General features: G+C 38.2%; 11 protein-coding genes across 11 annotated transcripts; 5 read left to right on the plus strand and 6 right to left on the minus strand. All coding sequences in view use genetic code 12, as the record gives it.

The window, feature by feature from the left end:
• Window positions 1-757: 757 nt before the first annotated feature.
• PTC1 (type 2C protein phosphatase) lies at window positions 758-2,116 on the minus strand (the record flags this gene model as incomplete). The annotated part of the gene is made up of 1 exon (XM_036809244.1): window positions 758-2,116. One exon carries the CDS (start codon window positions 2,114-2,116, stop codon window positions 758-760), a length of 1,359 nt encoding a protein of 452 aa, XP_036665900.1.
• A 710-nt stretch (window positions 2,117-2,826) lies between these two features.
• CPAR2_203740 (acylglycerol lipase) lies at window positions 2,827-3,744 on the plus strand (the record flags this gene model as incomplete). Its single annotated transcript, XM_036809245.1, has 1 exon — window positions 2,827-3,744. One exon carries the CDS (start codon window positions 2,827-2,829, stop codon window positions 3,742-3,744), a length of 918 nt encoding a protein of 305 aa, XP_036665901.1.
• A 247-nt stretch (window positions 3,745-3,991) lies between these two features.
• On the plus strand, window positions 3,992-6,298 carry PDC2 (Pdc2p; the record flags this gene model as incomplete). Its single annotated transcript, XM_036809247.1, has 1 exon — window positions 3,992-6,298. The coding sequence occupies one exon, from the start codon at window positions 3,992-3,994 to the stop codon at window positions 6,296-6,298; it is 2,307 nt and encodes a 768-aa protein (XP_036665902.1).
• Window positions 6,299-6,523: 225 nt separating this feature from the next.
• PET100 (Pet100p) lies at window positions 6,524-6,915 on the minus strand (the record flags this gene model as incomplete). Its single annotated transcript, XM_036809248.1, has 2 exons — window positions 6,524-6,769; window positions 6,856-6,915. The coding sequence occupies 2 exons, from the start codon at window positions 6,913-6,915 to the stop codon at window positions 6,524-6,526; spliced, it is 306 nt and encodes a 101-aa protein (XP_036665903.1).
• A 252-nt stretch (window positions 6,916-7,167) lies between these two features.
• CPAR2_203770 (uncharacterized protein) lies at window positions 7,168-8,193 on the minus strand (the record flags this gene model as incomplete). The annotated part of the gene is made up of 1 exon (XM_036809249.1): window positions 7,168-8,193. One exon carries the CDS (start codon window positions 8,191-8,193, stop codon window positions 7,168-7,170), a length of 1,026 nt encoding a protein of 341 aa, XP_036665904.1.
• A 325-nt stretch (window positions 8,194-8,518) lies between these two features.
• On the minus strand, window positions 8,519-10,087 carry CPAR2_203780 (cytochrome P450; the record flags this gene model as incomplete). The annotated part of the gene is made up of 1 exon (XM_036809250.1): window positions 8,519-10,087. One exon carries the CDS (start codon window positions 10,085-10,087, stop codon window positions 8,519-8,521), a length of 1,569 nt encoding a protein of 522 aa, XP_036665905.1.
• A 2,363-nt stretch (window positions 10,088-12,450) lies between these two features.
• Window positions 12,451-15,603, minus strand: VPS41 (Vps41p; the record flags this gene model as incomplete). The annotated part of the gene is made up of 1 exon (XM_036809251.1): window positions 12,451-15,603. One exon carries the CDS (start codon window positions 15,601-15,603, stop codon window positions 12,451-12,453), a length of 3,153 nt encoding a protein of 1,050 aa, XP_036665906.1.
• A 140-nt stretch (window positions 15,604-15,743) lies between these two features.
• On the plus strand, window positions 15,744-15,953 carry CPAR2_203800 (TFIIH complex subunit; the record flags this gene model as incomplete). Its single annotated transcript, XM_036809252.1, has 1 exon — window positions 15,744-15,953. One exon carries the CDS (start codon window positions 15,744-15,746, stop codon window positions 15,951-15,953), a length of 210 nt encoding a protein of 69 aa, XP_036665907.1.
• Window positions 15,954-15,983: 30 nt separating this feature from the next.
• SEC34 (Golgi transport complex subunit) lies at window positions 15,984-18,506 on the minus strand (the record flags this gene model as incomplete). The annotated part of the gene is made up of 1 exon (XM_036809253.1): window positions 15,984-18,506. The coding sequence occupies one exon, from the start codon at window positions 18,504-18,506 to the stop codon at window positions 15,984-15,986; it is 2,523 nt and encodes an 840-aa protein (XP_036665908.1).
• Window positions 18,507-18,686: 180 nt separating this feature from the next.
• Window positions 18,687-20,462, plus strand: CPAR2_203820 (uncharacterized protein; the record flags this gene model as incomplete). Its single annotated transcript, XM_036809254.1, has 1 exon — window positions 18,687-20,462. One exon carries the CDS (start codon window positions 18,687-18,689, stop codon window positions 20,460-20,462), a length of 1,776 nt encoding a protein of 591 aa, XP_036665909.1.
• Window positions 20,463-21,339: 877 nt separating this feature from the next.
• On the plus strand, window positions 21,340-22,857 carry UGP1 (UTP glucose-1-phosphate uridylyltransferase; the record flags this gene model as incomplete). Its single annotated transcript, XM_036809255.1, has 1 exon — window positions 21,340-22,857. The coding sequence occupies one exon, from the start codon at window positions 21,340-21,342 to the stop codon at window positions 22,855-22,857; it is 1,518 nt and encodes a 505-aa protein (XP_036665910.1).
• Between the last annotated feature and the right edge of the window lie 80 nt (window positions 22,858-22,937).

Genomic DNA, 22,937 nt, shown 5'->3' on the forward strand with positions numbered 1-22,937 from the left:
CTTTGAAAAAGGGGGAGATCAGCGTCATATATAGTAATGCATCATCTGTTGCGCTGTTTCTGCCGTGGGTTGCGAAAGTATTGAGTTTTGTGTTCAGATATGCGCGATTTCTGCCGCGAAAAAAAAAGGAGTGTTTGTGTTGTCTAATTTTAAGCAGTACATAATCATTGGGGGCACTTTGTTCTGTGGCTGGTGGCAATTATACCTCAAACGTACGACCCCATTCGTTGCAAGGGAGATTGTTAGTCGGATACTACCCTTTATGCGTGCAAAATGGCCGAGCGTAAACCATACTTGATTGGATGTAATAGGTATTCACTGCCCTGGCCTACCACATTCACCCTCTATACCACTAGTTAACCACACTTCAGCGTAGAGATACTGCCTCGCACTCTTTTTAGTGCGAGAAATTTATTTGGTAGCGGTGGTTATAAGTGAGAAAAGCCGTGTATTCATATTATTTGTATTTTGCAGCCTTAATATCTTTATTAGGTAGTGTTCAAACAGAAATCGGACTAAAGCCCTTTTCTACAGTTACTAAATAACAATCACACAGTTCTGTTTGTGCAACCTATAATTAGGTCCTGGACCAAACACTATAGCGATTTGCTAAATAGAAAAGAACCATGCGGCTCATATTTCGTATGTAAAAACATAAAATAATATATAACATTTCAACAAGATTCTTAATAGAAAAAAAAAATCAACAAAATAATATGAATTGAAGCAAATACTTATTTACTCTACACAAATTATTTTACTCAAAATGGCGGAATTTAACCACCATGCAAGTGATATTGTCAGTTGTTCCATCATTGATTGCCATTTGGCACAACTTTTTAGCAGCTTCTTGTGCATCCATGCCATTTTTGAAGCAGTCAGCAACAATTTTGCAAGCTTTGGCATCACTAATCACGTCCCATACTCCATCACATGCAATTATCATAAACTCATCATCCTTGATTATTTGGGTTGAGGTAGTGAATGGTTTTCCCAACACCAAATCCTTCATATAAGAATCACCTAATGATCTTGTCACTGCTAGGACTCCATTCACACGATTCTTCAATATTAACCCACCAGCGTTTTCAACTCTTGTGGACTCATTATGATCGGAAGCTTTATGATCATAGGACAACCGATAAGCTCTTCCCTTTCGACTTAAAACTATCCTAGAGTCCCCAACATTGGAAGTATAAAGCATCCTCTTGTGGTTTTTGGTGGGCACAAAATCAAACGACTTTGACTTGCCATTGGATTGTTTCCCGGTATTATTTGTATCCACCATACAGTCATCCTCTGATTCACTCTCCCAACGAAGTACCGCCACTGCAGCTGTACAACCTGAATTCCCCTGACCATTCTTTTCAATGATTTCATCTGCCTTGACAAAAGCCTTGTACAAATGGTCTTTCATGTCTACTCTTCCTTTTAACGGTATACTTGAGGTAGAACAGTTCGTTGCGGTAGTCACGTTACCCTGCGACGCATCCACTTGAGAAGAAGGTTGCAGATTTAGCTGGTCTGGTGTGGAGTCTGCTTTATTCGCATGTTGAAGAGTGTTATTTTGATCTTGCAACTCCAAATCGATTTCTTGTTCAAGTAAGGTGTGTAAATTATTGCCACACCACCGTGCACTTTCTTTACCTGCATGTCCATCAAAAATAGCAAAGTATCCCCAATCAACACGTTCAGCGAAATTTGCTATATATGTGTGCACATCCTCCATTTTAGACCTGTAGGTGGTATTCTTGTTTTCAGCTACCCCAACATGGAACGACAAACCAGCAAATGGATCATACTCTGATGTCGTTTTGGATCGCGATTTGGATGAGGAGTGGTTTGCTGGTGGCGAATCTACCGGATCAGATGTATCATTCAATTCTTTCGACGGTAATGGTATCTTTGGATCCACCAATGGCGGTATAATGTTCCTCTCATGTGACAGATCATTTGATGACAGTTGGCTGGTAGACTCTTGCAGGTTTTGTTGTTGCTGTTGATGATGTTCAGCTCGCCTTTGTGCCAAACCATGGTGAGTTCCACCTTGTTTTGTAAATGGGGTAGCCGATGGTACTGAACTATCAGCTCTCAAATCAGCTTCAGTTGCGCTCATATTTGGTGACTATTAAAAGATGAAGTTTATAACCCAAAAGAGCTCCTAGTATAATAGTTTTTGATTGGTGAGTTGGACGTACGTTAATAGGTCCCTGTAACGTTTGTGGAATTGTTTTGGAGTCGCGCCGCCCACGTCATAGAGTCATTTAAAGTTGTTCTCTGTTCCAAAAAGTAGCAATGTCGTGTAAATTGGAATGACGCAGTTTCAGATTCACGACACAAGAACCTGTCACAGCGATAGGTAGACGATAAGTAAGGAACGTATGTGTAGGAAGCAGGGGTACATTTGAGTAGCGCGATTATGGTATTGAGTGATATCACATGAATCAGGGAATACATACAGAGGGAGAAGTGACCCACATTGGGAATACGAACAACTCGCAGCATATATTCTCATTCATCTATTTCAAGGGGGACAGATTGCTTGGCATTGCTTATCCTGGTCTTGACTTCCATTGACTGAAACATCTCATACCATTCAGTAAATTATTGCAACTCGTATCATCTATTTCTCGAGTCCCACCACGAACAAAAGTCACAAGCTACTCGAAAACTTACTCCACAGTAAATTACGGAGATAGGGAACGGATTTACATATTTCTCCTCAAAAAAAAAAAGATAAAATGAAGGAGGTTTTGATGTGGCCACATCTATTTTATTGTCCATAATAACTACAGCTTCAAAACAACATCGTCCTTCTCATTAATCATGCCTGAAAAGGTCCCTATTCCATACGCTGCTCTTGGCAAACCAATCACCGAGTTTGTTGAATACAACAACGCCAACTTTTTAACCACCACATGGAAAGTCCCCTCCAATGTTGAGTACAAGGGAAAGATCTTTTATGTTCACGGATTTATGGAAAGTGCACCAGTTTATACTGAATTCTTTGATAATTTGTCGCAAAACGGTTATGAGGTGTTTTTCTTTGACCAAAGGGGTTCTGGTGAAACATCACCAAATGACTTGGGTGGCACAAATGAGTTCTACACCTTTGATGATTTGGATTTTTTCCTCAAGCGCAGCTTGGACGCACGTACTGATCCCGAGGAAAAATATATATTGATGGGACATTCAATGGGTGGGGGGATCATCTTGAATTATGGTATTAGAGGTAAACACAAGGATGCAATCAAGGCAATCGTTGCTTGTGGGCCATTGATTAAGTTGCATCCCAAAACACAGCCAAATATTGTCTCCAGATTGGCATTGCCATATGTTTCTAAAATTTTACCAAATTTCAAGTTAGATTCGAAATTGAATTATGATTACATTACATCAAATGAAAGATGGCAAAACTACATCAGACAGCATGACAAAAAGTTGATCGGTTCCTTTGCTCAGTTTAATGATATGTTTAAGAGGGGTAAGGATTTGTTAGATCCAGAGTATTCAAAGAAATTCGATACCAATATTGCATTATTGATTGTACACGGAACTCACGATTATATCAATGATATTAAGGGAAGTGAGGAATTTTTCCCATTGTTACCATCAAACATGAACAAGGTATTTGATAGAATTGATGCAGGAAGACACAGTTTGTTTGTGGAAAACGACGAGTTGTTTAAGTTGGTTTTCAAGAAAGTTGTGGATTTCCTTCATGAGTATGCAAAGAAGGATTAACTAGATTTGTAGTGTTTGTTTCAAGTGTATTGTTGATATTTACTCTGTTTCCCTTGTAAGCGCATATTATTGTTTTTGTAGCCCACAAAAGCATAAAAATTAAAGGAGAAATTTTGAGAGTCAATTTTTCACAAGACCCGCTTCCCTTGCATATCTGGCCGACTCACACCCCGGTCCTTTGCCAGTTATCGAGGCTGCTTTACAAAGCGTCATTGTCAAGAGCTCTCTCTATACCTTTTGTCTTACCATGGGTTTCACCATCAAACAAAAGATTGAAATATGCCTCAAAGCAGAATCAAATCCCCAAATGAAACAGTCTGATCTTGCAACCTGGGCCATGCATGAATACGGAGTGGAAAAGCCACCGTCTCAAACTACAATTTCACGAATATTGAGCTCAAAGAATGATCTTATCGCGTCAAAGGAAGACGAATTCAAGCTAGTGCGTCGAAGAAAGCAAACCAACCCCTTGTTGCGTAAGATCTTGACCGAGTGGATTACCCAAGCAACATGGGAAGGCATTCCGATAACGACCCCTATTATACAACTGACAGCACACGCTATATGGACAAGATTATCCAAACTGGAGAAAACTGGAAATGGAGTGTTTAATCACAAGTGGTGTGCCCATTTTATGAAAAAGTTAAATATAAACATAACAGGGAATGAAGAAGACATACAAAAAAATGCTGGCTATAAATTAAACAAGGTTTGGATGTTGGACGAAAAAGTGGAGTTGAAAAAGTACTTGAGCGACATGATTCAACAAAATGATTACTCACCTCAAGATATATTTGTTATTGATGAGTTTCAATTGTTTTACTCGCTTCCTTTGGATCAGATTTTTGACGTTAGCTCAGTTGATAAAGGGTTACAACAATCGCATACATCGAATGAATATTCACTCACTGCTTTATTAGGATGTAACATCGACGGCCTGGAAAAACTATCACCGTTGATTGTTGGAAAATACGACAAATTTGACGTTTCAAAAAGCTCGTTTGCTAGTTTACAAGCAGTACATAGTGATGTCACCTCTCAACACAATTTGATGAACAAGATTACGCAATTGTATAATATAACTTACAAGGCAAACACCAACAAGTGGGTTACTTCACTGATGTTTCAAAATTACATATTATCAATTGATCACAAGATTCACAGCTTGACTCCACAAAGAAAAATTTTGATTATTCTAGATGATTGTTCAAGTCATCGATTGATCAACATCAAATTTGAGAATATTAAGCTTGTGTATTTGAAGAATGAAACGTGCCATAAAAACTTATACAACACTTCATATGGCTCTGTCAAGTTTGACTATTTGCCGATGAATTTTGGTATTATAGAGGAGTTCAAGGTACTTTATCGCATTCAGCAGTATACTGCGATGATTAAATTGCAACATCACAAGTCAGTGGTAGCCAAGTCGCATCGAAAGTCATGCTCCACTGCTTCTTCCTTGGGTTACAATTATAATATTACCAATACATCCCCTGCACTCGAAGTATTGGCGGAACAAGACTATCACATTCCCATGATTCAAGTCATTGAATGGGTAACTAAAGCGTGGTCTATGGTGTCACCTGAACGTATATTTCGATCATGGAAAAAGACTAGATTGTTGCCCATGAACCCTGACCAAGATTGGGCCAGTTCAAAGACCAGAGATGTGGCAAAAGGAATTTTCAGGAACTTCAATAAACAGCTCCTTTATTTTGATGAGACAAGGAGTATTAAGCAGTTGGAAAAGATTATGAGCCAATTAAACGTGGTTATACCTTGGGAACTTGAGGAGTTAGTAGGGTTGGTCAACGAACGAGGGAAAATCACCTTGAGTTATGCCTCAATTGAGGAGATTATTGGTAGTTGCTTACTGGAGTCAGTTGAAGATGAGGGACAAACCGATGACGAGGAAAATCGTGACATTGATTCGGACAATGGTGAAGCAGAGTTAAATGAAAGTGGTGCATCGCGATGGTCTATAAGTGAAAACGATCTCAAAGACGCTAGTAATATTCTATTCAACAAAGCCATTTCTAGTGATGCTGATACTAGCAATGCCATGATGAAAGTGGACTCCACTACAATGAGAGCAAATTATGACCCAAAAGCTCCTTTGGACTCGAGCAATGCATTTAATCAAGACGCTAATGGCGTCACGACAAATAATCCCCATGCACCTAGCTTTCCATTTGAGACGCTGGGTAATGAGAAACACAAGTTGGATCCACTAGAAAGCTGGAACAGAAAGAGGCAAACACCGCTTGTCGTGCCTACACATTCACAACATCACAGTAATATCGACCCACTTTTTGAAAATGGACTCATAAATAGTCCCAACATAAACCTATATGATAATCAAAATGAACAACAACAACCATCACAGGCACAAGCTTTTACTTCGAGCTCCCAAGTGGATAATGATATAGTGCAATCGATATTGAAACTAACAAACTATTCGTCACTCAATTCGATAAACTTGTCGCAATCCACCATTGATGATCTCAATTATAACTTGAAAATCATACAATCCAGATCAGGTCAAAACTAATTGTACAAACATTGTAATTGATCCTTTGTTTATTAATTTTCACGAGATTATACAACTCCCGTCATTCTATATACAAATCATGATGAATGAAACGCGATTTTCCTGTAGTTCACTTCTGCTAAATACAAGACACTCATCCTCTGCTAATGGGTGTTTTCTTACGCTTTGCTATGTCTCTCTGAGCCAACAATATTCACGACCCAGCTCTTGCATACCTTGGCCACCCTACTTTTCCTCCTCAACATCATCCTCCGTTATACCCAACTCCCTTGCTTTGGCCTCCAATCTAGCCCTTTTCTCCGCCCTTGCTTTCCTTATTCTTGCAACTTCCGCCTGAATTTCATGTGGTTCCTTTGGTATTTGGTTCAAAGTTGCAGGGTCAGGCCAAAACCCCGGCAAATTAAACTTTTTGTCTGTATCTAAACCAACATAGTACATAACTAAGATTGGGGAAAGTAAGTAGAACCCAAACTGGACACATGTTAGTAAAAACATAGGATTTGGAAAAAAGATCCTGTCCCTGGAAGAGCAAGATCCACAGCTAAGCTTCAACATACCTTTGCGGTCTCTAGTTGCGTGCGTGTTACACTGTGTATGAATCTTTGTATGTAACCCATTTCTCTGAAATCGTTGAACCCAAGTAGAAGATTGATGAGGTCAGATATGTAATCAACGTGATTTTTTTTCCTTCTCCCAATCAAGTTTGTTTTAGTGCAACAAATAACTTGGTAGCACTGGAGGTAAAGAAAGAGGAACAACCATTACAACATAACAAAACTCGTTGAGTATAACCGTGTATAATCAATCCCTATAAAGCAAAGACAAGTCTATAAATTCTGAGCAAAACAGTCGCCACCTTTTCAACAAACTCACATTACTTGATGCTTAAAGAAATGAAACCTGCGACTGATGGTCCTTCTAAAGCTAGTTATAGTGGGAGTGGGGTAAATATATTCATTCTCCAGCTCTTTGATGACAACTCTGCGCTTGGTTTTATCATCACAACGGGTACAGCAACAACTGGTGTTGGCCTCCTCGATAGTTCCAACTGACAAGTCATTTTCCACTTTTTCCTTTGCCCAAATGTCATGATCATCTTGAAACAACCCAGCTAAACGATGAGAGACATCCTCATTCTTGACTCTTTGTGTAAATGACTTCACCCGTTTATTCATTTTGCGATGTTTTCTGCTCATCTTCTTAGGTTGAGCCGAAATAGTAGAGTTGTAAGATCTCAAACTGACACAATCATTAAAATCATCATCAGTATCTTGCTCTTGTTGGTGCTTCTGAGTACCCGGTTGAGCGAAATACGACTTGTTATTTAACTGAAAATCAAACATTGATGAACTAGCTGGATGGAAAAATGAATTGCGTTTAATGTTGTTAAAAAACGAGTGCTGGGTTGAACTTTGCCTGAAAGTGGTAGTTTGCTTAGCCGGTGTTTGTATAGCAGCAACTACTTCAGCAGTAGCTTCAACTTTGTTATTCTGAGAGTCATGCTCCTCTCCTAACTCGATTAACTTTTCTTCTCTCAACTCATTGTTGCCCATCTCTTGAGAAACTTCTTCTTCCAACTGAGTTAACTTCTCTTCTAAAGTTGGGGAAGACTCCACGTAACACTCCAACACATCCATGATAACAGTGGCATAATCGTGGAAAGAATCATTCTCAGAAACCGTCTCATGAATAACCCTTGAACTCAGCTTGGGTGACTCTAATGATACCGGTAAAGTTGCAGCTGCTGAAAAAAGTCTGCGATGACGATGATGGGGGTGCTTATGGTGGTGGTTACGTTGGTGATGTTGATGTTGCTTATCTGGGTTGTATGTGCCTCCGAAACTATACGTTTCACTGGCAAAGTTAAGGGTTTGAGGGAGTTGCAAAGTAGTCATTATTGCTTTGTTGTTGCACGGAGCTGAGTATTGTATTATCTGGAGCAAGCACTGTTTGTAATTGTAGTTGAAAGAAGCAAGTTCAAATGTGGTCAATACTTTCTCGATATGCCTTTATAAAGTTTGAAATTTCGCACTTCTATTCTTTATAGAGTTGCCTCTTTTGCAGCCATATAAAAACATAATAACAAAGAAACACACGCACTTTATTCAAAGCTATAGATCTAATCCAAAACTATACACTCTCCACAAGTAATAAATAGAGAAAAAGAAGGAAACTAAACAAAATATCAACACAAGCATCATCAAGATGTTACGTTTCTGCTTAACTCATTTGAATTTCAGCACCATCCATTAGACTCATAGTCAAATGAACCAATTTCCTGCATGGCTCTGGTCCGTTATAACTACTTGACAAGTTGGGGAACATTTGAGCTAAACGTACAATAACATATGAAGCTTCAGTCAAAGCAAATTGTTGTCCCAAGCAAATACGTGGACCACCATTGAATGGCAAATAAGCCCAACCCAACTTTGGTGAATTTTCCCAACGTTCTGGGACAAACTCAAAAGAGTCTTTTCCGTAGAATTTCTCCAATCTGTGAGTCATGTATGGTGAATAAGCAAAAGTGGTACCTTTTCCAATAAAAACAGGTGAAGTTCCATCTGGACCACCACCAACCGGTAAAGTAGTATCTTTGTTGGCAACTCTGAAATTTACAGGAACCGATGGGTACAATCTCAAGATTTCGTTCAATACCCATTTGAGATAAGTACATTGCTTCAAGGTTTCAAAAGAAATGTTTTCAACATCACTATCTTCACCTGATCCAAAGTGGTGATAAATTTCGTCCTTCAATCTGTTCCAAACCTTTGGATGTCTAGCTAATTCAAAAATGGTAAATGACAAAAGACCAGCGGTTGTGTCTCTACCAGCTACCATGATGTTCAACAATTGATCTTGTAAAACTTTTGGATCTCTTGTGTGTTTAACCAATTCGTAAAGAAATGTATAACCATGTTTCTGTGTTCTTTCTTCCACCTGTTCAGGAGTCAAACTCAAAGCCTTGTCGACAAATTTTCTGGCGAAATTATGAACAGTTCTAGTGTTTTTCCAAAACGAAGGTGGGTTGTAAAGAAAATACATCACTTGCAAATAGGTCCTTACTCCCAATGCCACTTGAGCAGCATTGAAAGCATCAGCAAAACCTGCAACTTCGGGGTCACATTTTCTTCCAATTGATTCGTCATACAATGAGTGGACAGATTCACCAAACAAAAATTCAGTACTAGCATCAACAGTCAATCTGAAAAATAATTCTTGGATATCAAAAGTTTGACCTTTGTGTTTTCTAATATGTTCCGCAAGTACTTGAACATGAGGTTCCAACATCTTAACGTGTGAGATTTGTTCCCTTGCAAATTGAGGACGCAACAATTGTCTTGACTCCTTCCAACCCTCATTATCTAGAGTGAAAATACCATCACCCAACAAAGGCGCAAAATGAGCATGTCTTGAACCCAATGAGTAATCATTGAATTGGGTGGCCAAAACTGCTTTCATGTTTTCAGGCTCCCCAGAAACAACAACTCTGACACCAAATAAATATGCAGTAAAAGTGGTTCTCTTACCATAGTCCTCGTACAATGATAAAGCAAAGTCAAGAATGGTACCATCTGATTTGTACTTCTGTAAAATGAACGCCAATACCAAACCCAAGGGGCCACCATCAGGAAAGACATATGCTTCTTTGCAACCATGCTTTCTAATAAAAATTTCTCTCTTGATCTTACCAACTGTTGCGTAAATTAAAGCAAACAGTATAATAGCACCATACCAGGTGAACAAATGTATGGTGATGAACGAGGATATCGATGCTAAGTCAAGAGCCATAATGATGTAGTGAATCTATTGTTGTATCACGTGATGAAGTGTTTGTGAAATGTGGGGAAATAAAAAAGGATATTCTGCAACTGTCAACTGAAGCACTGAACTGTTTTGCAAAAAAAAGTCGAAAATGGTAAACAAAAGAAGTATGTAAGCTACAAAATGGAAAAGGACTTATCTCAGAGGCACAAATGGAGGAAAAGTGGAGGTCTTTATATATTCATTAGAATGGGGAAAGTGAACAGACACCTTTAAAATGTGCACACATTTGATGTTTTGTGTGTCGAATTTTATTCACGCTGGAGCATTCTTTTACTCGGACTTTTTTGTTACCTTAGAAAATTTACTATTGCGTACTGTGTACACAATGCATAAACACTTAAAACTGGTAATAGTTGAAAGAATAGAAAACGCTGTTTATTGTTTAACCCCTCAATTCAATGTATACATAAACAAAATTTGTTCACATTAGGTAAGTAATCGGAGTTCTAAAAGGTGAGAGGTTATGAGTGTCGTGTTCATTGCTACAATTTATTGCAAATCAAAAGCTTTAAAAATTTTATTTTTTTCTTTTTTTTTTATTTTTTAGATTATAACCATACCCCTCCAGAACAAAGCAGATTACCTATTTAGTATCTGCTTGTGATAATTTTTTGATTGATTTTCTATTGCAGTTTGATTATCTTGAGTGATTGAAACATATCGTCAATGTATGGTTACGTAACTGCAATCGAGCTATACAGGACCTAGAATCGCTACAAGTTTGTGTAGAGGACTTCTAAGTCCATATGAAACTCAACATCAGAGTGTGTTTATAACGAAAGTCACACTTCCAACTTTTTGCATTGGTGTGCAAAGGGATACGTCTATCTCTCTCAACTTATATCCGCTCCATCGGACCCCCCCTTTACTTCTACCTACTCCCCTCCCCCACCTTTTCTCGAGAATATAAAAAAAATTGTAACATGGAGTAGATTTGATTGAGGTGTGGTCTACAAATCACAGGCAACTTTGGTTCACAATATTTTTTACTAAAGGTTGCGATTGCAATACATCCCTTTATCCTTCCAATATACTCTAGTCGATAGAAACTTCCATTGTTTTTATAGGTGGTTTCTTGATCAAAACACAACACATAATTTGTCTTTGCATTATCACATGCAAGAGTAATTTTGTGTTACCTCAATTTTATTTTTAGTTAGTCGCATTTTGTGTGATAACTCTGTTACGAAACTCCGCAATTCAGAAGTTTTAAAGTATGCAATTCTATGGGTTCGACTCTGCAAAAGGATATGCTTTTGTCACTCTTAGCTAGACAAGAAAGAGAAGTACATGCCTCCTGATTGATTTGTGATGAAACAATGTTAGTCGAATAGCTGTTAAAGTCTCGGAACTTTTAGGAGCTGTTTGTTGCATTGTGATTATCAAATTTCACAATACAGTTTCATTTATATACACACTTTGAAATCACGGAGTTGACGACGGTTTCTCATTTTGGTGTTCTACTGCATATACTAAAGAAGACAAGACTAAGAGAGCTAACTTTGTGTAAACCCAGTTTTTTTGTATATCGATTTTGAAAGAGGGCGATGCGTAATGGCATTTGCAGCAATTACAATGAAATTTGTAACGAAACGATCTTACACTTGTTTCGATATCTGCATTGGCTCTCTCCCTCACAATTACCCTACATCGAAGCTACGCTGATATCGGTATAGAATGAGGTTAATTAATTTATTGAAGTATCTCATTTGCATGTGAGAAAAAACTGAAAAAGCCCATTGTTCATCATATAGAAACAACTCTTTGTCAAAAATAATACAGCAACCACATGGCCAGTAATTAGTAATTGATTGCATACTCCATTACTGGTCAAACACTTTGCTACCTTTTTCACATGAAGAAGGACGTATAGCTTACTCAATCATCAACGGTCGGAAAGCTCATTCCGAATTTCGTATTTAGCACACAAAACATATTCTATTGATTGTTTTACCCTCCAATGTGGTAGTTGTAACGCAACTGAGGCTATGAGTGGTTTGAGTATTTGTATACTTCCTCATTTTCTATTGTGCCTCAAACCTGTAAATTATCACATGGAAAGCAACTCCTTATGTTGGTTTGGAGCGTGTGATTTTGTGAAATGTATATTTCTCCGTGATTTCACCGCCTTTAGAAACCTCTCCTTCAATATGCGGAAAGTTCCGGACAAAGCATATCTCGCCATGAGGATTTTTGTCTCGTAATAAAATAGGTCAAGCGTCATGGAAATAGGATTCTCGTACCAGGAAATTGAGGTGGTGTACAGAATGTTCTCATAAGATAAACTCTCCGCCATCTTCCCCCCCATGCCTTGAAAACTCTCCTCTTTAATTCAACGTGATTGGCTCCCAGTTTTGCAAGCTATCCACAATCCTTTTCGAAGACACATCATTCTTTTCCAAATCATACTGTCGACCTTGTAGCAAGGACCGTTTCAAAAAAAGTGCTATTTCCTGTGAGCTTTGATCAATCATCTTTAATATCACCTGGTTAATCAACTTATTCAAGTCGTTATTTTTCGAAAATTCAATTATACTTTGACTCAATTGTTGATAAATTTGCACATGCACTGCGTCCATCTCATTATAACCTTCACCTGTTGATTCTGTTTCGAATTTTGTCGTGACTTTAGTCAAGATACTCACAGGGTCATAAAAGGGGTTGGTTGACTCATCTGCTTGTTCAATCAAAATCTTGAGAAACTTTGGTTTATTCAACGACTGATTGATCAAGGAACTCCAAGTATCTTTATCGTTCAACCTCTTGGCAAATTCAATTGCCATTTGTGGATCATCCATTTTGTCAATAACCAAATTTAAAGCTTGTTTATTCTCTCCAATCTTGCCTAGCAAATAGATCAACTCTTGATAGAAGTGGTTCTCCTGACAAACTTCAATGGCCCTGTCAACATTGTAGTTGCTCTGAGAGGCATCGTTTTCATCGTTAGCCATAAGGAACGGAAGTAGGTCTTTTCTTGAATAATTGGAGTATAGTTCAATCAACTCATCTCCAAAATCCCTCACCAATAGCTTATCAATGGACTGCAATCGAGTCAAGTAAAAGTAATTGATGAATGACAAATTGGGATGGCTTTTGAACAATTCAACAATATCGTGTGCTGGTATTTCTAGACGGTGATCAACCAACGTGTCAATAGTTTCTGATAGTCTTTGTCCTAGCTTACCAATTGGCCATTTCGAGATGGATTCGGGAGTATCAAATTGTAGCTCAATAAACTCTGGTAGATGTGATACAAAATTTTTCAAAATATGGTTCCGCGACAAGTACCCAACAATGTTTCTATCTTTCAAGTTTACAAGATGTGGTACTGCTTTAACTGGTTGGAGCGTTTTGTCATAGACTTTGACAAGGGATTTTTCGATAAAGGTGAAATTTTCACCTTCTTTAAGGTTGGGCTCCTGCTCTTTTAATTTATACTCAATTGTAACAGTATCGTATAGCTCATGGGGCCAATTGCTGATCAATTGGTAAGCCCTTTTTGGTTCCTTTTCAATCCAATATGTCATGATCTTCGTGTATAAATCTTCTGGTAACAACAGAGTACTGGGTATTGCATCACTTAATTCTTCAATGTGCCCACTATTAATAAATATATGACCCCATGTTTCCCATTGGCTTATAACTTCTTTCCTCATTCCGTCGTCATCTTGAGATCTAGAGTCGATCACATCAGCATCCTCGTCTGGACTGCTAATTAGCTCGTCGTCTGGTAGTATGTTCTCCTCCATTGGCAACAAAGTTTTCAAAAATTCCGCTGCTTTCATCCATTCATCCCCTTTTACCAACAGGTCAACATATTGTAAGCCATAGTTTAATCGTTTTATGGGAGCCACTATATGCTCGCTCACTTCGTAAGCTCTCAAGTAATTTTCCTTCATCAAGTGCCATTCCAATCTGTCATCCAATTGGTATTCCTGAGCAACGACTCCATCCTTGGCACTGATGATAAAGTATTTTGGGATCTTTTCAATATGACAGCCCAAGGTGAAATCATTCAATCCCAAATTTTGAATGTTTTTCAAAGCCAACTCTTCTTCAAACTCAACTTCGCCAGTGGTGGAATTAATCAACTTCAAATCGGGATTATTGTATATTGGTTTCTCGCCGTTTGCCTCCCCGATCAGTTTCTTCATGGGTGGCTCGTAAGTTAGAATCATCCACAAGTCATCTTTAAAACTAGCTATCCCACATATCAAGTCATCGAGTTTGAAAATATGTTCCACTTCTACTTTCTTTTCTTGCGTTGTTCGAAATGAAATGGAGGCGGTAGATGGTAAGATTCGGCTCATTCCTGACGAAAATACTGGTACTGAATCCTTTTCGCTTACACTTTGTGATGATCCATCTTTCAACAATATTCGTAAGGACCATATATAGTTACTCCAAGCAATAATAATTCTGTCTGGGTCGGGTTGCGCTACCCTAGGCCAATATAAGTCATTCCTGGGACTATCACTTGGTTTCTCTAACACCTTGATCATAATCTTGTTGCTCAAATGAAATACATTAATTCCCTTATCGTTCATCCAAATGACCAAGTCACCCACAATCGTTAATCCAACAATGGCACCATGATTTTGATCAATAACGTAATCCGCCTTTTTACCAAGCCAGTTTTTCCTTGAATAAATCACCTTGCCACTCATCCCGCCACTGATGAAACTTCTCTTCGATGCATAGTTGCTGTCGAGTACAATGGCGTGGACAGGTCTCTGGAAATCGTAAGCAATAATGTCTTTCTCATCATCAATTGACCCAATGACAACAGTTCCATCCATTGAGGCTGATGCAAAAAATTGACCATCTGTATATGTACTCAAAACGGATGCTCGATGAGCTTTAAAGGTTCTTACTGGAGAAAAATTGCTGGTGCATATGTGAATAAATCCCGAATGGGTGGCAAATACAAAGTATTTATCTTGGAAAAAGCACGACGATATAGGATCTTTTATGAAGAAGTTGCTCGGAAGTTCATTAATACGTGAGTACTTGAGTTTGGGTGGTTCATCGTCTTCCTCTTCCTCTTGCTCTTGATCGTCCTGCCTTGGTTCGTCCTGCTTTGATTCGTCCTGCTTTGGTTCGTCCTGCTTTGGTTCGTCCTGCTCTTGCCCTTGCTCTTGCTCTTGCTCTTGCTCTTTTTGTTCCTTATCTGAGCTTCCATCTTGGATGTTTTCAATTGAATCAATTTGATCACCCACAGCTTCTATATCAACTTGGTCAGGCTCTTGATTGCCGTTCTGATTTGTCTCCAGACCGGCTTGGTTTTGCCGGAGGGTATTCAATGATCGACCATTTTGACTATACGAACTATCAGCAACCAGGTTTGCTTGATTCCGGTGTACTGTTTCTTGAATTTTGACATCACTCAACGCGCCATTGTCTTTCAAAAATTCATCACTTTCATCAGTTGTCCCGCTCTTTTCCTTTTTCGGCTTCTTGCCCTTTTTCTTGTTGGCCATTGTATTTTAGTTGATCATGGTTAGTAGTATTCTTTTTGCGAAGTTGAGTGCGGCTTCTTCCTCAATAAAATGTTGAAAATAAAATTCAGCACACGTTTCATTACGTTCGCATCAGCTTTCAACGATCCACTTCATTTGCCATGTTAGTTGCTAGTAAAGGTGTACTTGTCAAATGTGATCCGTCAATAAAGGCACTCATTATTCAAATCGATTCGGTAAATCCAGGGATTGTACTCGAGGAGTTGGATGACACCCATTTGTTGATTCAGCAAGATAAAGTAGAGACAATCAAGAACGAACTAAATAAAATGTTGTCCAAAAATATCTACAACCCGTTTGAGGAGGAGTGAGAGTATGCATTGAAAGGAAGCCTTTATTGATTATATCGCTGACGTTGGTGATGGAGACTTGTCAATAGGTAGATGTTGTTCCTGGAGAAGCTGTTCAGTCGGATCGAAGTTGCTCAAAGTGGTAGTGACCTGCCTTTGCGCAAGGGGATCTGCATCTGCGTCTTCTATAGCAAGATTTTCCAATATTTCCTCGTTGAATCGGGGCATATCCTGACGTTCATCCTCATATAATTGATTGATTGTATCACCAATAAATCCAGAAAGGGCATCTATTTCCATCAAATCCAACGTTTCATCATCGCCGATTAGAGATGCCTCCACGTCCACACTTTTCAAAAATTCTTCATAAGCCACCAATATCAAGTCGGATAAACTGTTCATCAAAAATTGTGTAACAATCGGGTCGTTGATTATCGTTTGAATGTCATTGTACAAATTTGGAATCTTGACAATGATATTGTCTTTAAAATGTGACAAGGACTGCTTGTCAAAAGTCCCTTCCTTAGGTTGGATGATAGGTTTGCAAACGTCATTAGAGCAATGAGTTAGGAATTCACTCACTGCAAGGTTAAGCTCTACTTCAATTTCATGATTTGCATCAATCATATTGTTAATCACTTTTGGTACTGTTTTCTTTGCAATTTCAAAAAATCCTTCATGTCTTTGTTCTGTACTTTTTCTTCTTAATAGATTCCAAATGTCAGTAATCCCACTAGTAAAGTCTATTGTATAATCATTTCTAGCCAAATGTATATCAAAATTTTTTATCTGATTGCGCAAGATTATCAAATTGTGGAGGTACGACAACTTTCCTTCAATGACTCCTAGATGAGCTACAATCAACTTTGAGTATTCACCTTTCAACAAGACAATACATGCATGCACAATATAATGAGCTATATCGTCAAACACGGCAGAACTAATTAGCTCATAAATATTGGAAAGTATTGTCATTGCTTTAGCCAAAGGGAGATATACATCCGGAAACAAGTTTTCCTCGTAATCAACGTCTAAAGGATTGGTAACCTTGGTCTTGGAATGCTTCTTGTGACCAATTTTCAAATCCACTGGACTGGGCTTGTACTTCATTAACTTCGTGTCGATGTAATTTTGAATTCTAAATATTAAACGGTTTTGAGTATCATCTAGTAATGGCTGGAACAAAACACCATATTTGATGGTATCCAGCTGGGCAATGCCAAAGTAGCTTTGTGTGTCAACCAAACTACCATTCGGGTCATCCCCATCTTCGAATTCGTAATATTTTTGCAACAAAGTTGTCATTTGACACAATGAGCTGATGTTGACCTCCTTGAGGACCCATAGACGTATACCGTCGTATAATGGGTCAAGGACATTTTTCAAAAACGCATAAAATTCGTCCCAAATCATTGATTTCAACTCATCCTGATACAGCGATGGGTTGAAAAACTTAATAAACAAGGCAGATTCCTTCTCAATGATCTTTTTGAAATAAGAAATTTGATCCTGACAAGTTTGGACCAAGTCTGTCTTTAAATTCTTTGTGTACAATTCACCAATAGTTGAAGTCTTGTTTATGTATTGTTTTAACAACTTTGCTCGAAGTTGGAAATAAATGCTTAGTACATCATTGATCAATCCATTGTACTCCTCGTGCTTTGTGCTGCGCTTAAACAATTCTCCAGCTAATTCATGGAAAATTTCGTCATTATGTTTCAAGTAGTTGTTGAATTCATTGTAAATCAACAAGTCTATTGTAACTACTTGTTTCGATTCCTTGGTAGTGTGTTTTAATTTCGACTTTACTGACTCGTCAACACTCCTCAATTCGTTGCCCAAAAAGTTTCTAATCAATGTCAAAGCCCTCGTCATGCACTGGCGAAACCTGCTTTTGTACAAGTCACTGTCCTTATACTCGGGGTGCGTTTCCATAAAGTTCAACGACTCATCCAAATTCAACAAAATGTCATTAATGAAAAACGAGCGTCTGTTGGTTAGCAAGTGACTACCTGACTTTGACAAGTTTTTTGTGATTAAGTCCAAATGCTCAAAGTGTTTTAAATGGGAGTGGATTTTGTTGTATTTTTGCTGATACAAGTTTTGCTTATTGAGCAATTCATTGGCCAATGAATCAAAATCCAGAGTCTCGTCGGAAATTTGTCTGTAGTTGGTAAAACACTCATTGACATTTTGTATCAATGCATCCGTTTGAGTGATGAGCCCCTTTAGTTGATCTTGATTTAATTGCAAGTTACTTTGAAAGCCAAGTACGGAATCCAAATGTTTGGCATTGATATGTGCAATGTCCTCAGTTTTTAGTACCACGTCGTAATCAAATGATTCAACAAATTGTGACCATATCTTGTCCTCCTCTTTCTGGCATAATGGGTATAAGAAATCGTACTTTATTGTCGGTGTTGATCCACCATTCGAATTTGACTTCGATCTTGTACGTCGAAACGTGGTTGGTGTGGGTACAATCTTTTCATGTAACGATGTTGAACCATTGTTTAAAGCATGCGTGTCACTTGCAATTTGCAGCACCGTCGACTTGCTTCTAGCTCGTGGCATGATGATGAATATAGAGTCAAAGTTGATTGTGAATTGAAAATTGTAGATTGAAAAAATTGGGACGCTTCAAACCTCATTGACACGACATTAAATTTTGCGTCAATTCCGAAAACGCGTAATTTTTTCTAAAATTTCCTTTATCACTAGAATTTCTCCATTGAGTTTGGGAACCCTCCCACAATGATTGATCCAAGAGATGAGATTGTTAATAAAGATGATTTACTCAGCGACGATTCTTCGGATGAATTGAAGGATTTGTATAAAGAGTTTGAGCTCAAATATCAAGCAATCAAAAAGAAAGAGTTGGAAAAGAAGAATAAACAAAATAAATCGACAAAGCATGCCCACGATACAAGCGTTGCACTGGTACCAAGGTCTCCAAGTAAACGGGAGAAGTCATTTGACCCTCCAGCAGAAACCAAACATGAAGTTGATTTGCCTTTGCCAAAAACGAAAAAAGCATCCGAGTTTTTATCAAAATTGTATGATGCAAACTTGACAAAATCTCAGGAAAAATATGAAGGCATTGATTACAGTTTACGTAAATTCGAATTTGATTTTACAAATTATGAATCAAAACCCAGGGATGTTGTTGATGATTTATGCCCACTATCTGGCCTATCTTTGAGACGAAGATACTCCTCGAGACAGACTGTTGATCAACTTATTACCAATACAGATGGCAATATGAAAATCCTTAAAGTTGGCAAGCTATTGGCGAAAACAAACAAGTCAAACAATTATCGCGAGCCAACGTACACCAACTGGTGCCTTGTCGGATTTGTGTTGCACAAATCAGAGGTTTTATTCACGAAAAACGAAAAGAAATACATGAAACTAAGAATTGGTGACTTTCAAAATAGTGTAGAGTTACTACTTTTTGACGGTGCATTTGAAAAGAACCATAAGCTCCAACAAGGTGACTTGATTTTGGTGCTAAATCCCATTGTGAATAAGTATGAATTCAAGGTTAATGAGCATGTATCGAAAACCGGATTTAATTTAAAACTCGATGGATCAAATGTCAATAGCATTTTGGAGATTGGTGCAATTAGAGATTTTGGAATTTGTCGATTTGTGAAAAGGGGGGATAATCAAAGATGTACAAATGTTGTTGACATTACGAAGCAACACTTGTGTGACATTCACTTGGATAATAAATTCAGGCATAGTACAAGAATGGAATTAAATGGGATTTCGTTGAGGTCGCCCACAAAGAACAAAACCAAAGTATTTCTCAATATGAACAAGAATCTGAATCTGAAAGTTAATGGGTTTATTAGCGAATACAATGAAGACTCAACTTTTACAACTTCTGGTTCTGGAAAGATTGACTCAAGAAAATATCAAGATCCAAAGTTGTTGCAAACACAACTAAAGAGAAGAAAATTGCAAAACGATCGTGCAAATGAGTTGTTGGAGAGAAAATTATCTAAACTATCATCTAGAAACCCCATCGTTGAAAGTTTGAATATGAAACATCCAACAAATAATGAAAAAACTCGACAAGACTCTCTCCCAAATTATTTTCCTTCATCATTGATCTCCAAAATCGGTTTTGACCCCACGAACCAAGACAATGATAAATCTAAACAGACACATCCAGAACGACTTCAAGAATTGTACGAGCTAAGTGCAAAGTGTTCAACTAAGAAGTCACTTATTTCATCTCTGGAAGATAAAAGGAGCAAAGCACAAAAGTGGCAGAAAAACATCAACACTTTGAAAAAGTACGATTCAAAATTGATGCAACTGAATTTGAATTTGAGTAAGCCTGTGGTTCATGATGTCAGGAAAGCAATGGTGCTGCCGAATAGAGTGACAAAGACCAATCGAGTGGTTTTAAGTGATGATGGTAGTGATAATATTAACGATGACAATGACGATGATGACTTGAACATAGATTTTGGTAATGCTGATATGAGAGCTAAGTATGAAAAAGCAGTAGGTAGATAAATGAAAAGTTGACAACCAGAATTTTAATGTTTAGAGTAGACTTTTCCATTCTTTGACACAATTCTCTGTCGATGGAGCAGTACATTCATTGGACTTTCCATTACATCTTTTTCAAGCCAGGGGGTTTGCTCCTTGTGAGCTCGATGTTCGAACATAATCTCGTTGATGGCAATAATCAAATTTTCAACACAAAAGAAAAAGGGTCCTACTGAAACTGACAACACAGACACGTGTTGCCCCGCCCGAGACATACAAGATCTGGGACTTAGTCTTCCAAGAGTAATGTGAGTTTACGCCACTTGCGTAGTTATCGGAAGTGCCATTTTTGATACACTTGGAAAAATAAGGACTTTGTCTTGCATTTTGCAACCACTTCGTCAAAGTTACAATTTTACACAGCGCCGAGAAAAACTCCACCCAAGAACTCCGAGATTGTTCACATCTAGCACAAATCAGTTAACATTCGAATGAAGTAAGTCCCCATTGGAAAGACTAACTGAAGTATTACATGATATTCTAACATTGCAACCTCATTTGAAGACCGTAATAAACGGGCTACACGTTCCCATTCTTCAGCTTTGACAATGAATCTTACGTGTAACATTGTTCCGCCTTAGTCTTTCATTTATTTTTATTTTGTTGTGTTGGACACGCCCTTGTTGTATATTGCTCTTTCTTTTTTGTGCAATTGTTTATACAAAATAGACATACAACTTTCACCGACAAAAAAAAAATTGGTGAGGGAAACATAAGGGGCAGGACAAAACTCAACCAACAAAAAAAGTTTTGAATTCGAAATTAACCCCAATTGGCTTCTTAGAGACTTGAATAACGTATACTCCTTCATTACAGTGCACTCACTAATACATCACCTACAATGGCAACTGCAGTTTCAACTCCAAAAAGACACACCAAATCTCAATCAACTTATGCGTTTGACAATACAGCAACCAATGTCGCTGCTTCGCAAATGAGAAATGCTTTGAACAATTTGGCAGACACTGTCAAGGATCCAGAAGTTAAGAGAAAGTTTGAAAATGAAATGGATAACTTTTTTTCTTTGTTTAGAAGATACTTGACTGAGAAGGCCTCTGGTACCACCTTGGATTGGGAAAAGATTAGGTCACCATCGGCTGACGAAGTTGTTGCTTACACCAAACTTGACGATGATAAATCCAATGCATCGGCTAATTTGTCTAAATTGGCTGTTTTGAAACTTAATGGTGGTTTGGGTACTTCAATGGGTTGTGTTGGTCCAAAATCCGTTATTGAAGTAAGAGATGGCAACACCTTTTTGGACTTGTCAGTTAGACAAATTGAACACTTGAATAGAACTTTTGATGCTGATGTTCCTTTGCTTTTGATGAATTCGTTCAACACCGATGCCGATACTGCCAAGATTATCAAAAAGTATCAAGGTCACAGAATAAGAGTCAAGACTTTTAACCAATCGAGATTCCCAAGAATATACAAAGACTCTTTGTTGCCAGTTCCAGAGTCCTATGATGACTCACTTGACAGTTGGTACCCACCTGGACACGGTGATTTGTTTGAAGCTTTAGTGCAATCAGGTGAACTTGACGCATTGTTGGCTCAAGGAAGGGAAATCTTGTTTGTGTCCAATGGTGATAACTTGGGTGCAACTGTTAACAACAAAATTCTTTCACATATGATCGAAACTGGTGCCGAGTACATCATGGAATTGACTGACAAGACAAGAGCTGATGTCAAAGGTGGTACATTGATCAATTATCAAGGAGAAGTTAGATTATTAGAAATTGCACAAGTTCCAAAAGAACATGTCGAAGAGTTCAAAAGTATTAAAAAATTCAAATACTTCAATACCAACAATTTGTGGATCAATTTGAGAGCTATCAAAAACTTGGTTGAAGCAAATGCAATTGAGGCTGAAATTATTCCAAATCAAAAATCGATCTCCAAGGGTCACTCTGAGATCAATGTTTTGCAATTGGAAACTGCTGTTGGTGCTGCTATTAGACATTTTAAGGGAGCTCACGGTGTGGTTGTGCCAAGATCGAGGTTCTTGCCTGTTAAGACCTGTTCCGATTTGTTGTTGGTTAAATCCGATCTCTTTTACTTGGAACATGGTGCATTGAAATTGGATCCTGTAAGAGACGGTTTTTCCAACCCATTGATTAAATTGGGATCTCATTTCAAGAAAGTGAGTGGTTTCCAAACGAGAATTCCTCACATGCCAGGGATCTTGGAATTAGACCATTTGACCATCACTGGAAATGTCCACATTGGTAAAGGTGTACAATTGAAAGGTACTGTGATCATTGTTTGTAACGATGGTGATAAGATCGATATTCCAAATGGGTCAATCTTGGAGAATGTTGTGGTTACTGGTAACTTGACCCTTTTAGAACATTAAACCTCCCCCTCCCTTCAAAACCAAAGAGCAAAAACAAAAAGAGAGAAGAAAAATTGACGTGTATTAGGTGTGTGTATACA

The sequence above is a fragment of the Candida parapsilosis genome, contig 005809, assembly GCF_000182765.1.
Source record: "Candida parapsilosis strain CDC317 annotated contig 005809".
Taxonomy (NCBI): domain Eukaryota; kingdom Fungi; phylum Ascomycota; class Pichiomycetes; order Serinales; family Debaryomycetaceae; genus Lodderomyces; species Lodderomyces parapsilosis.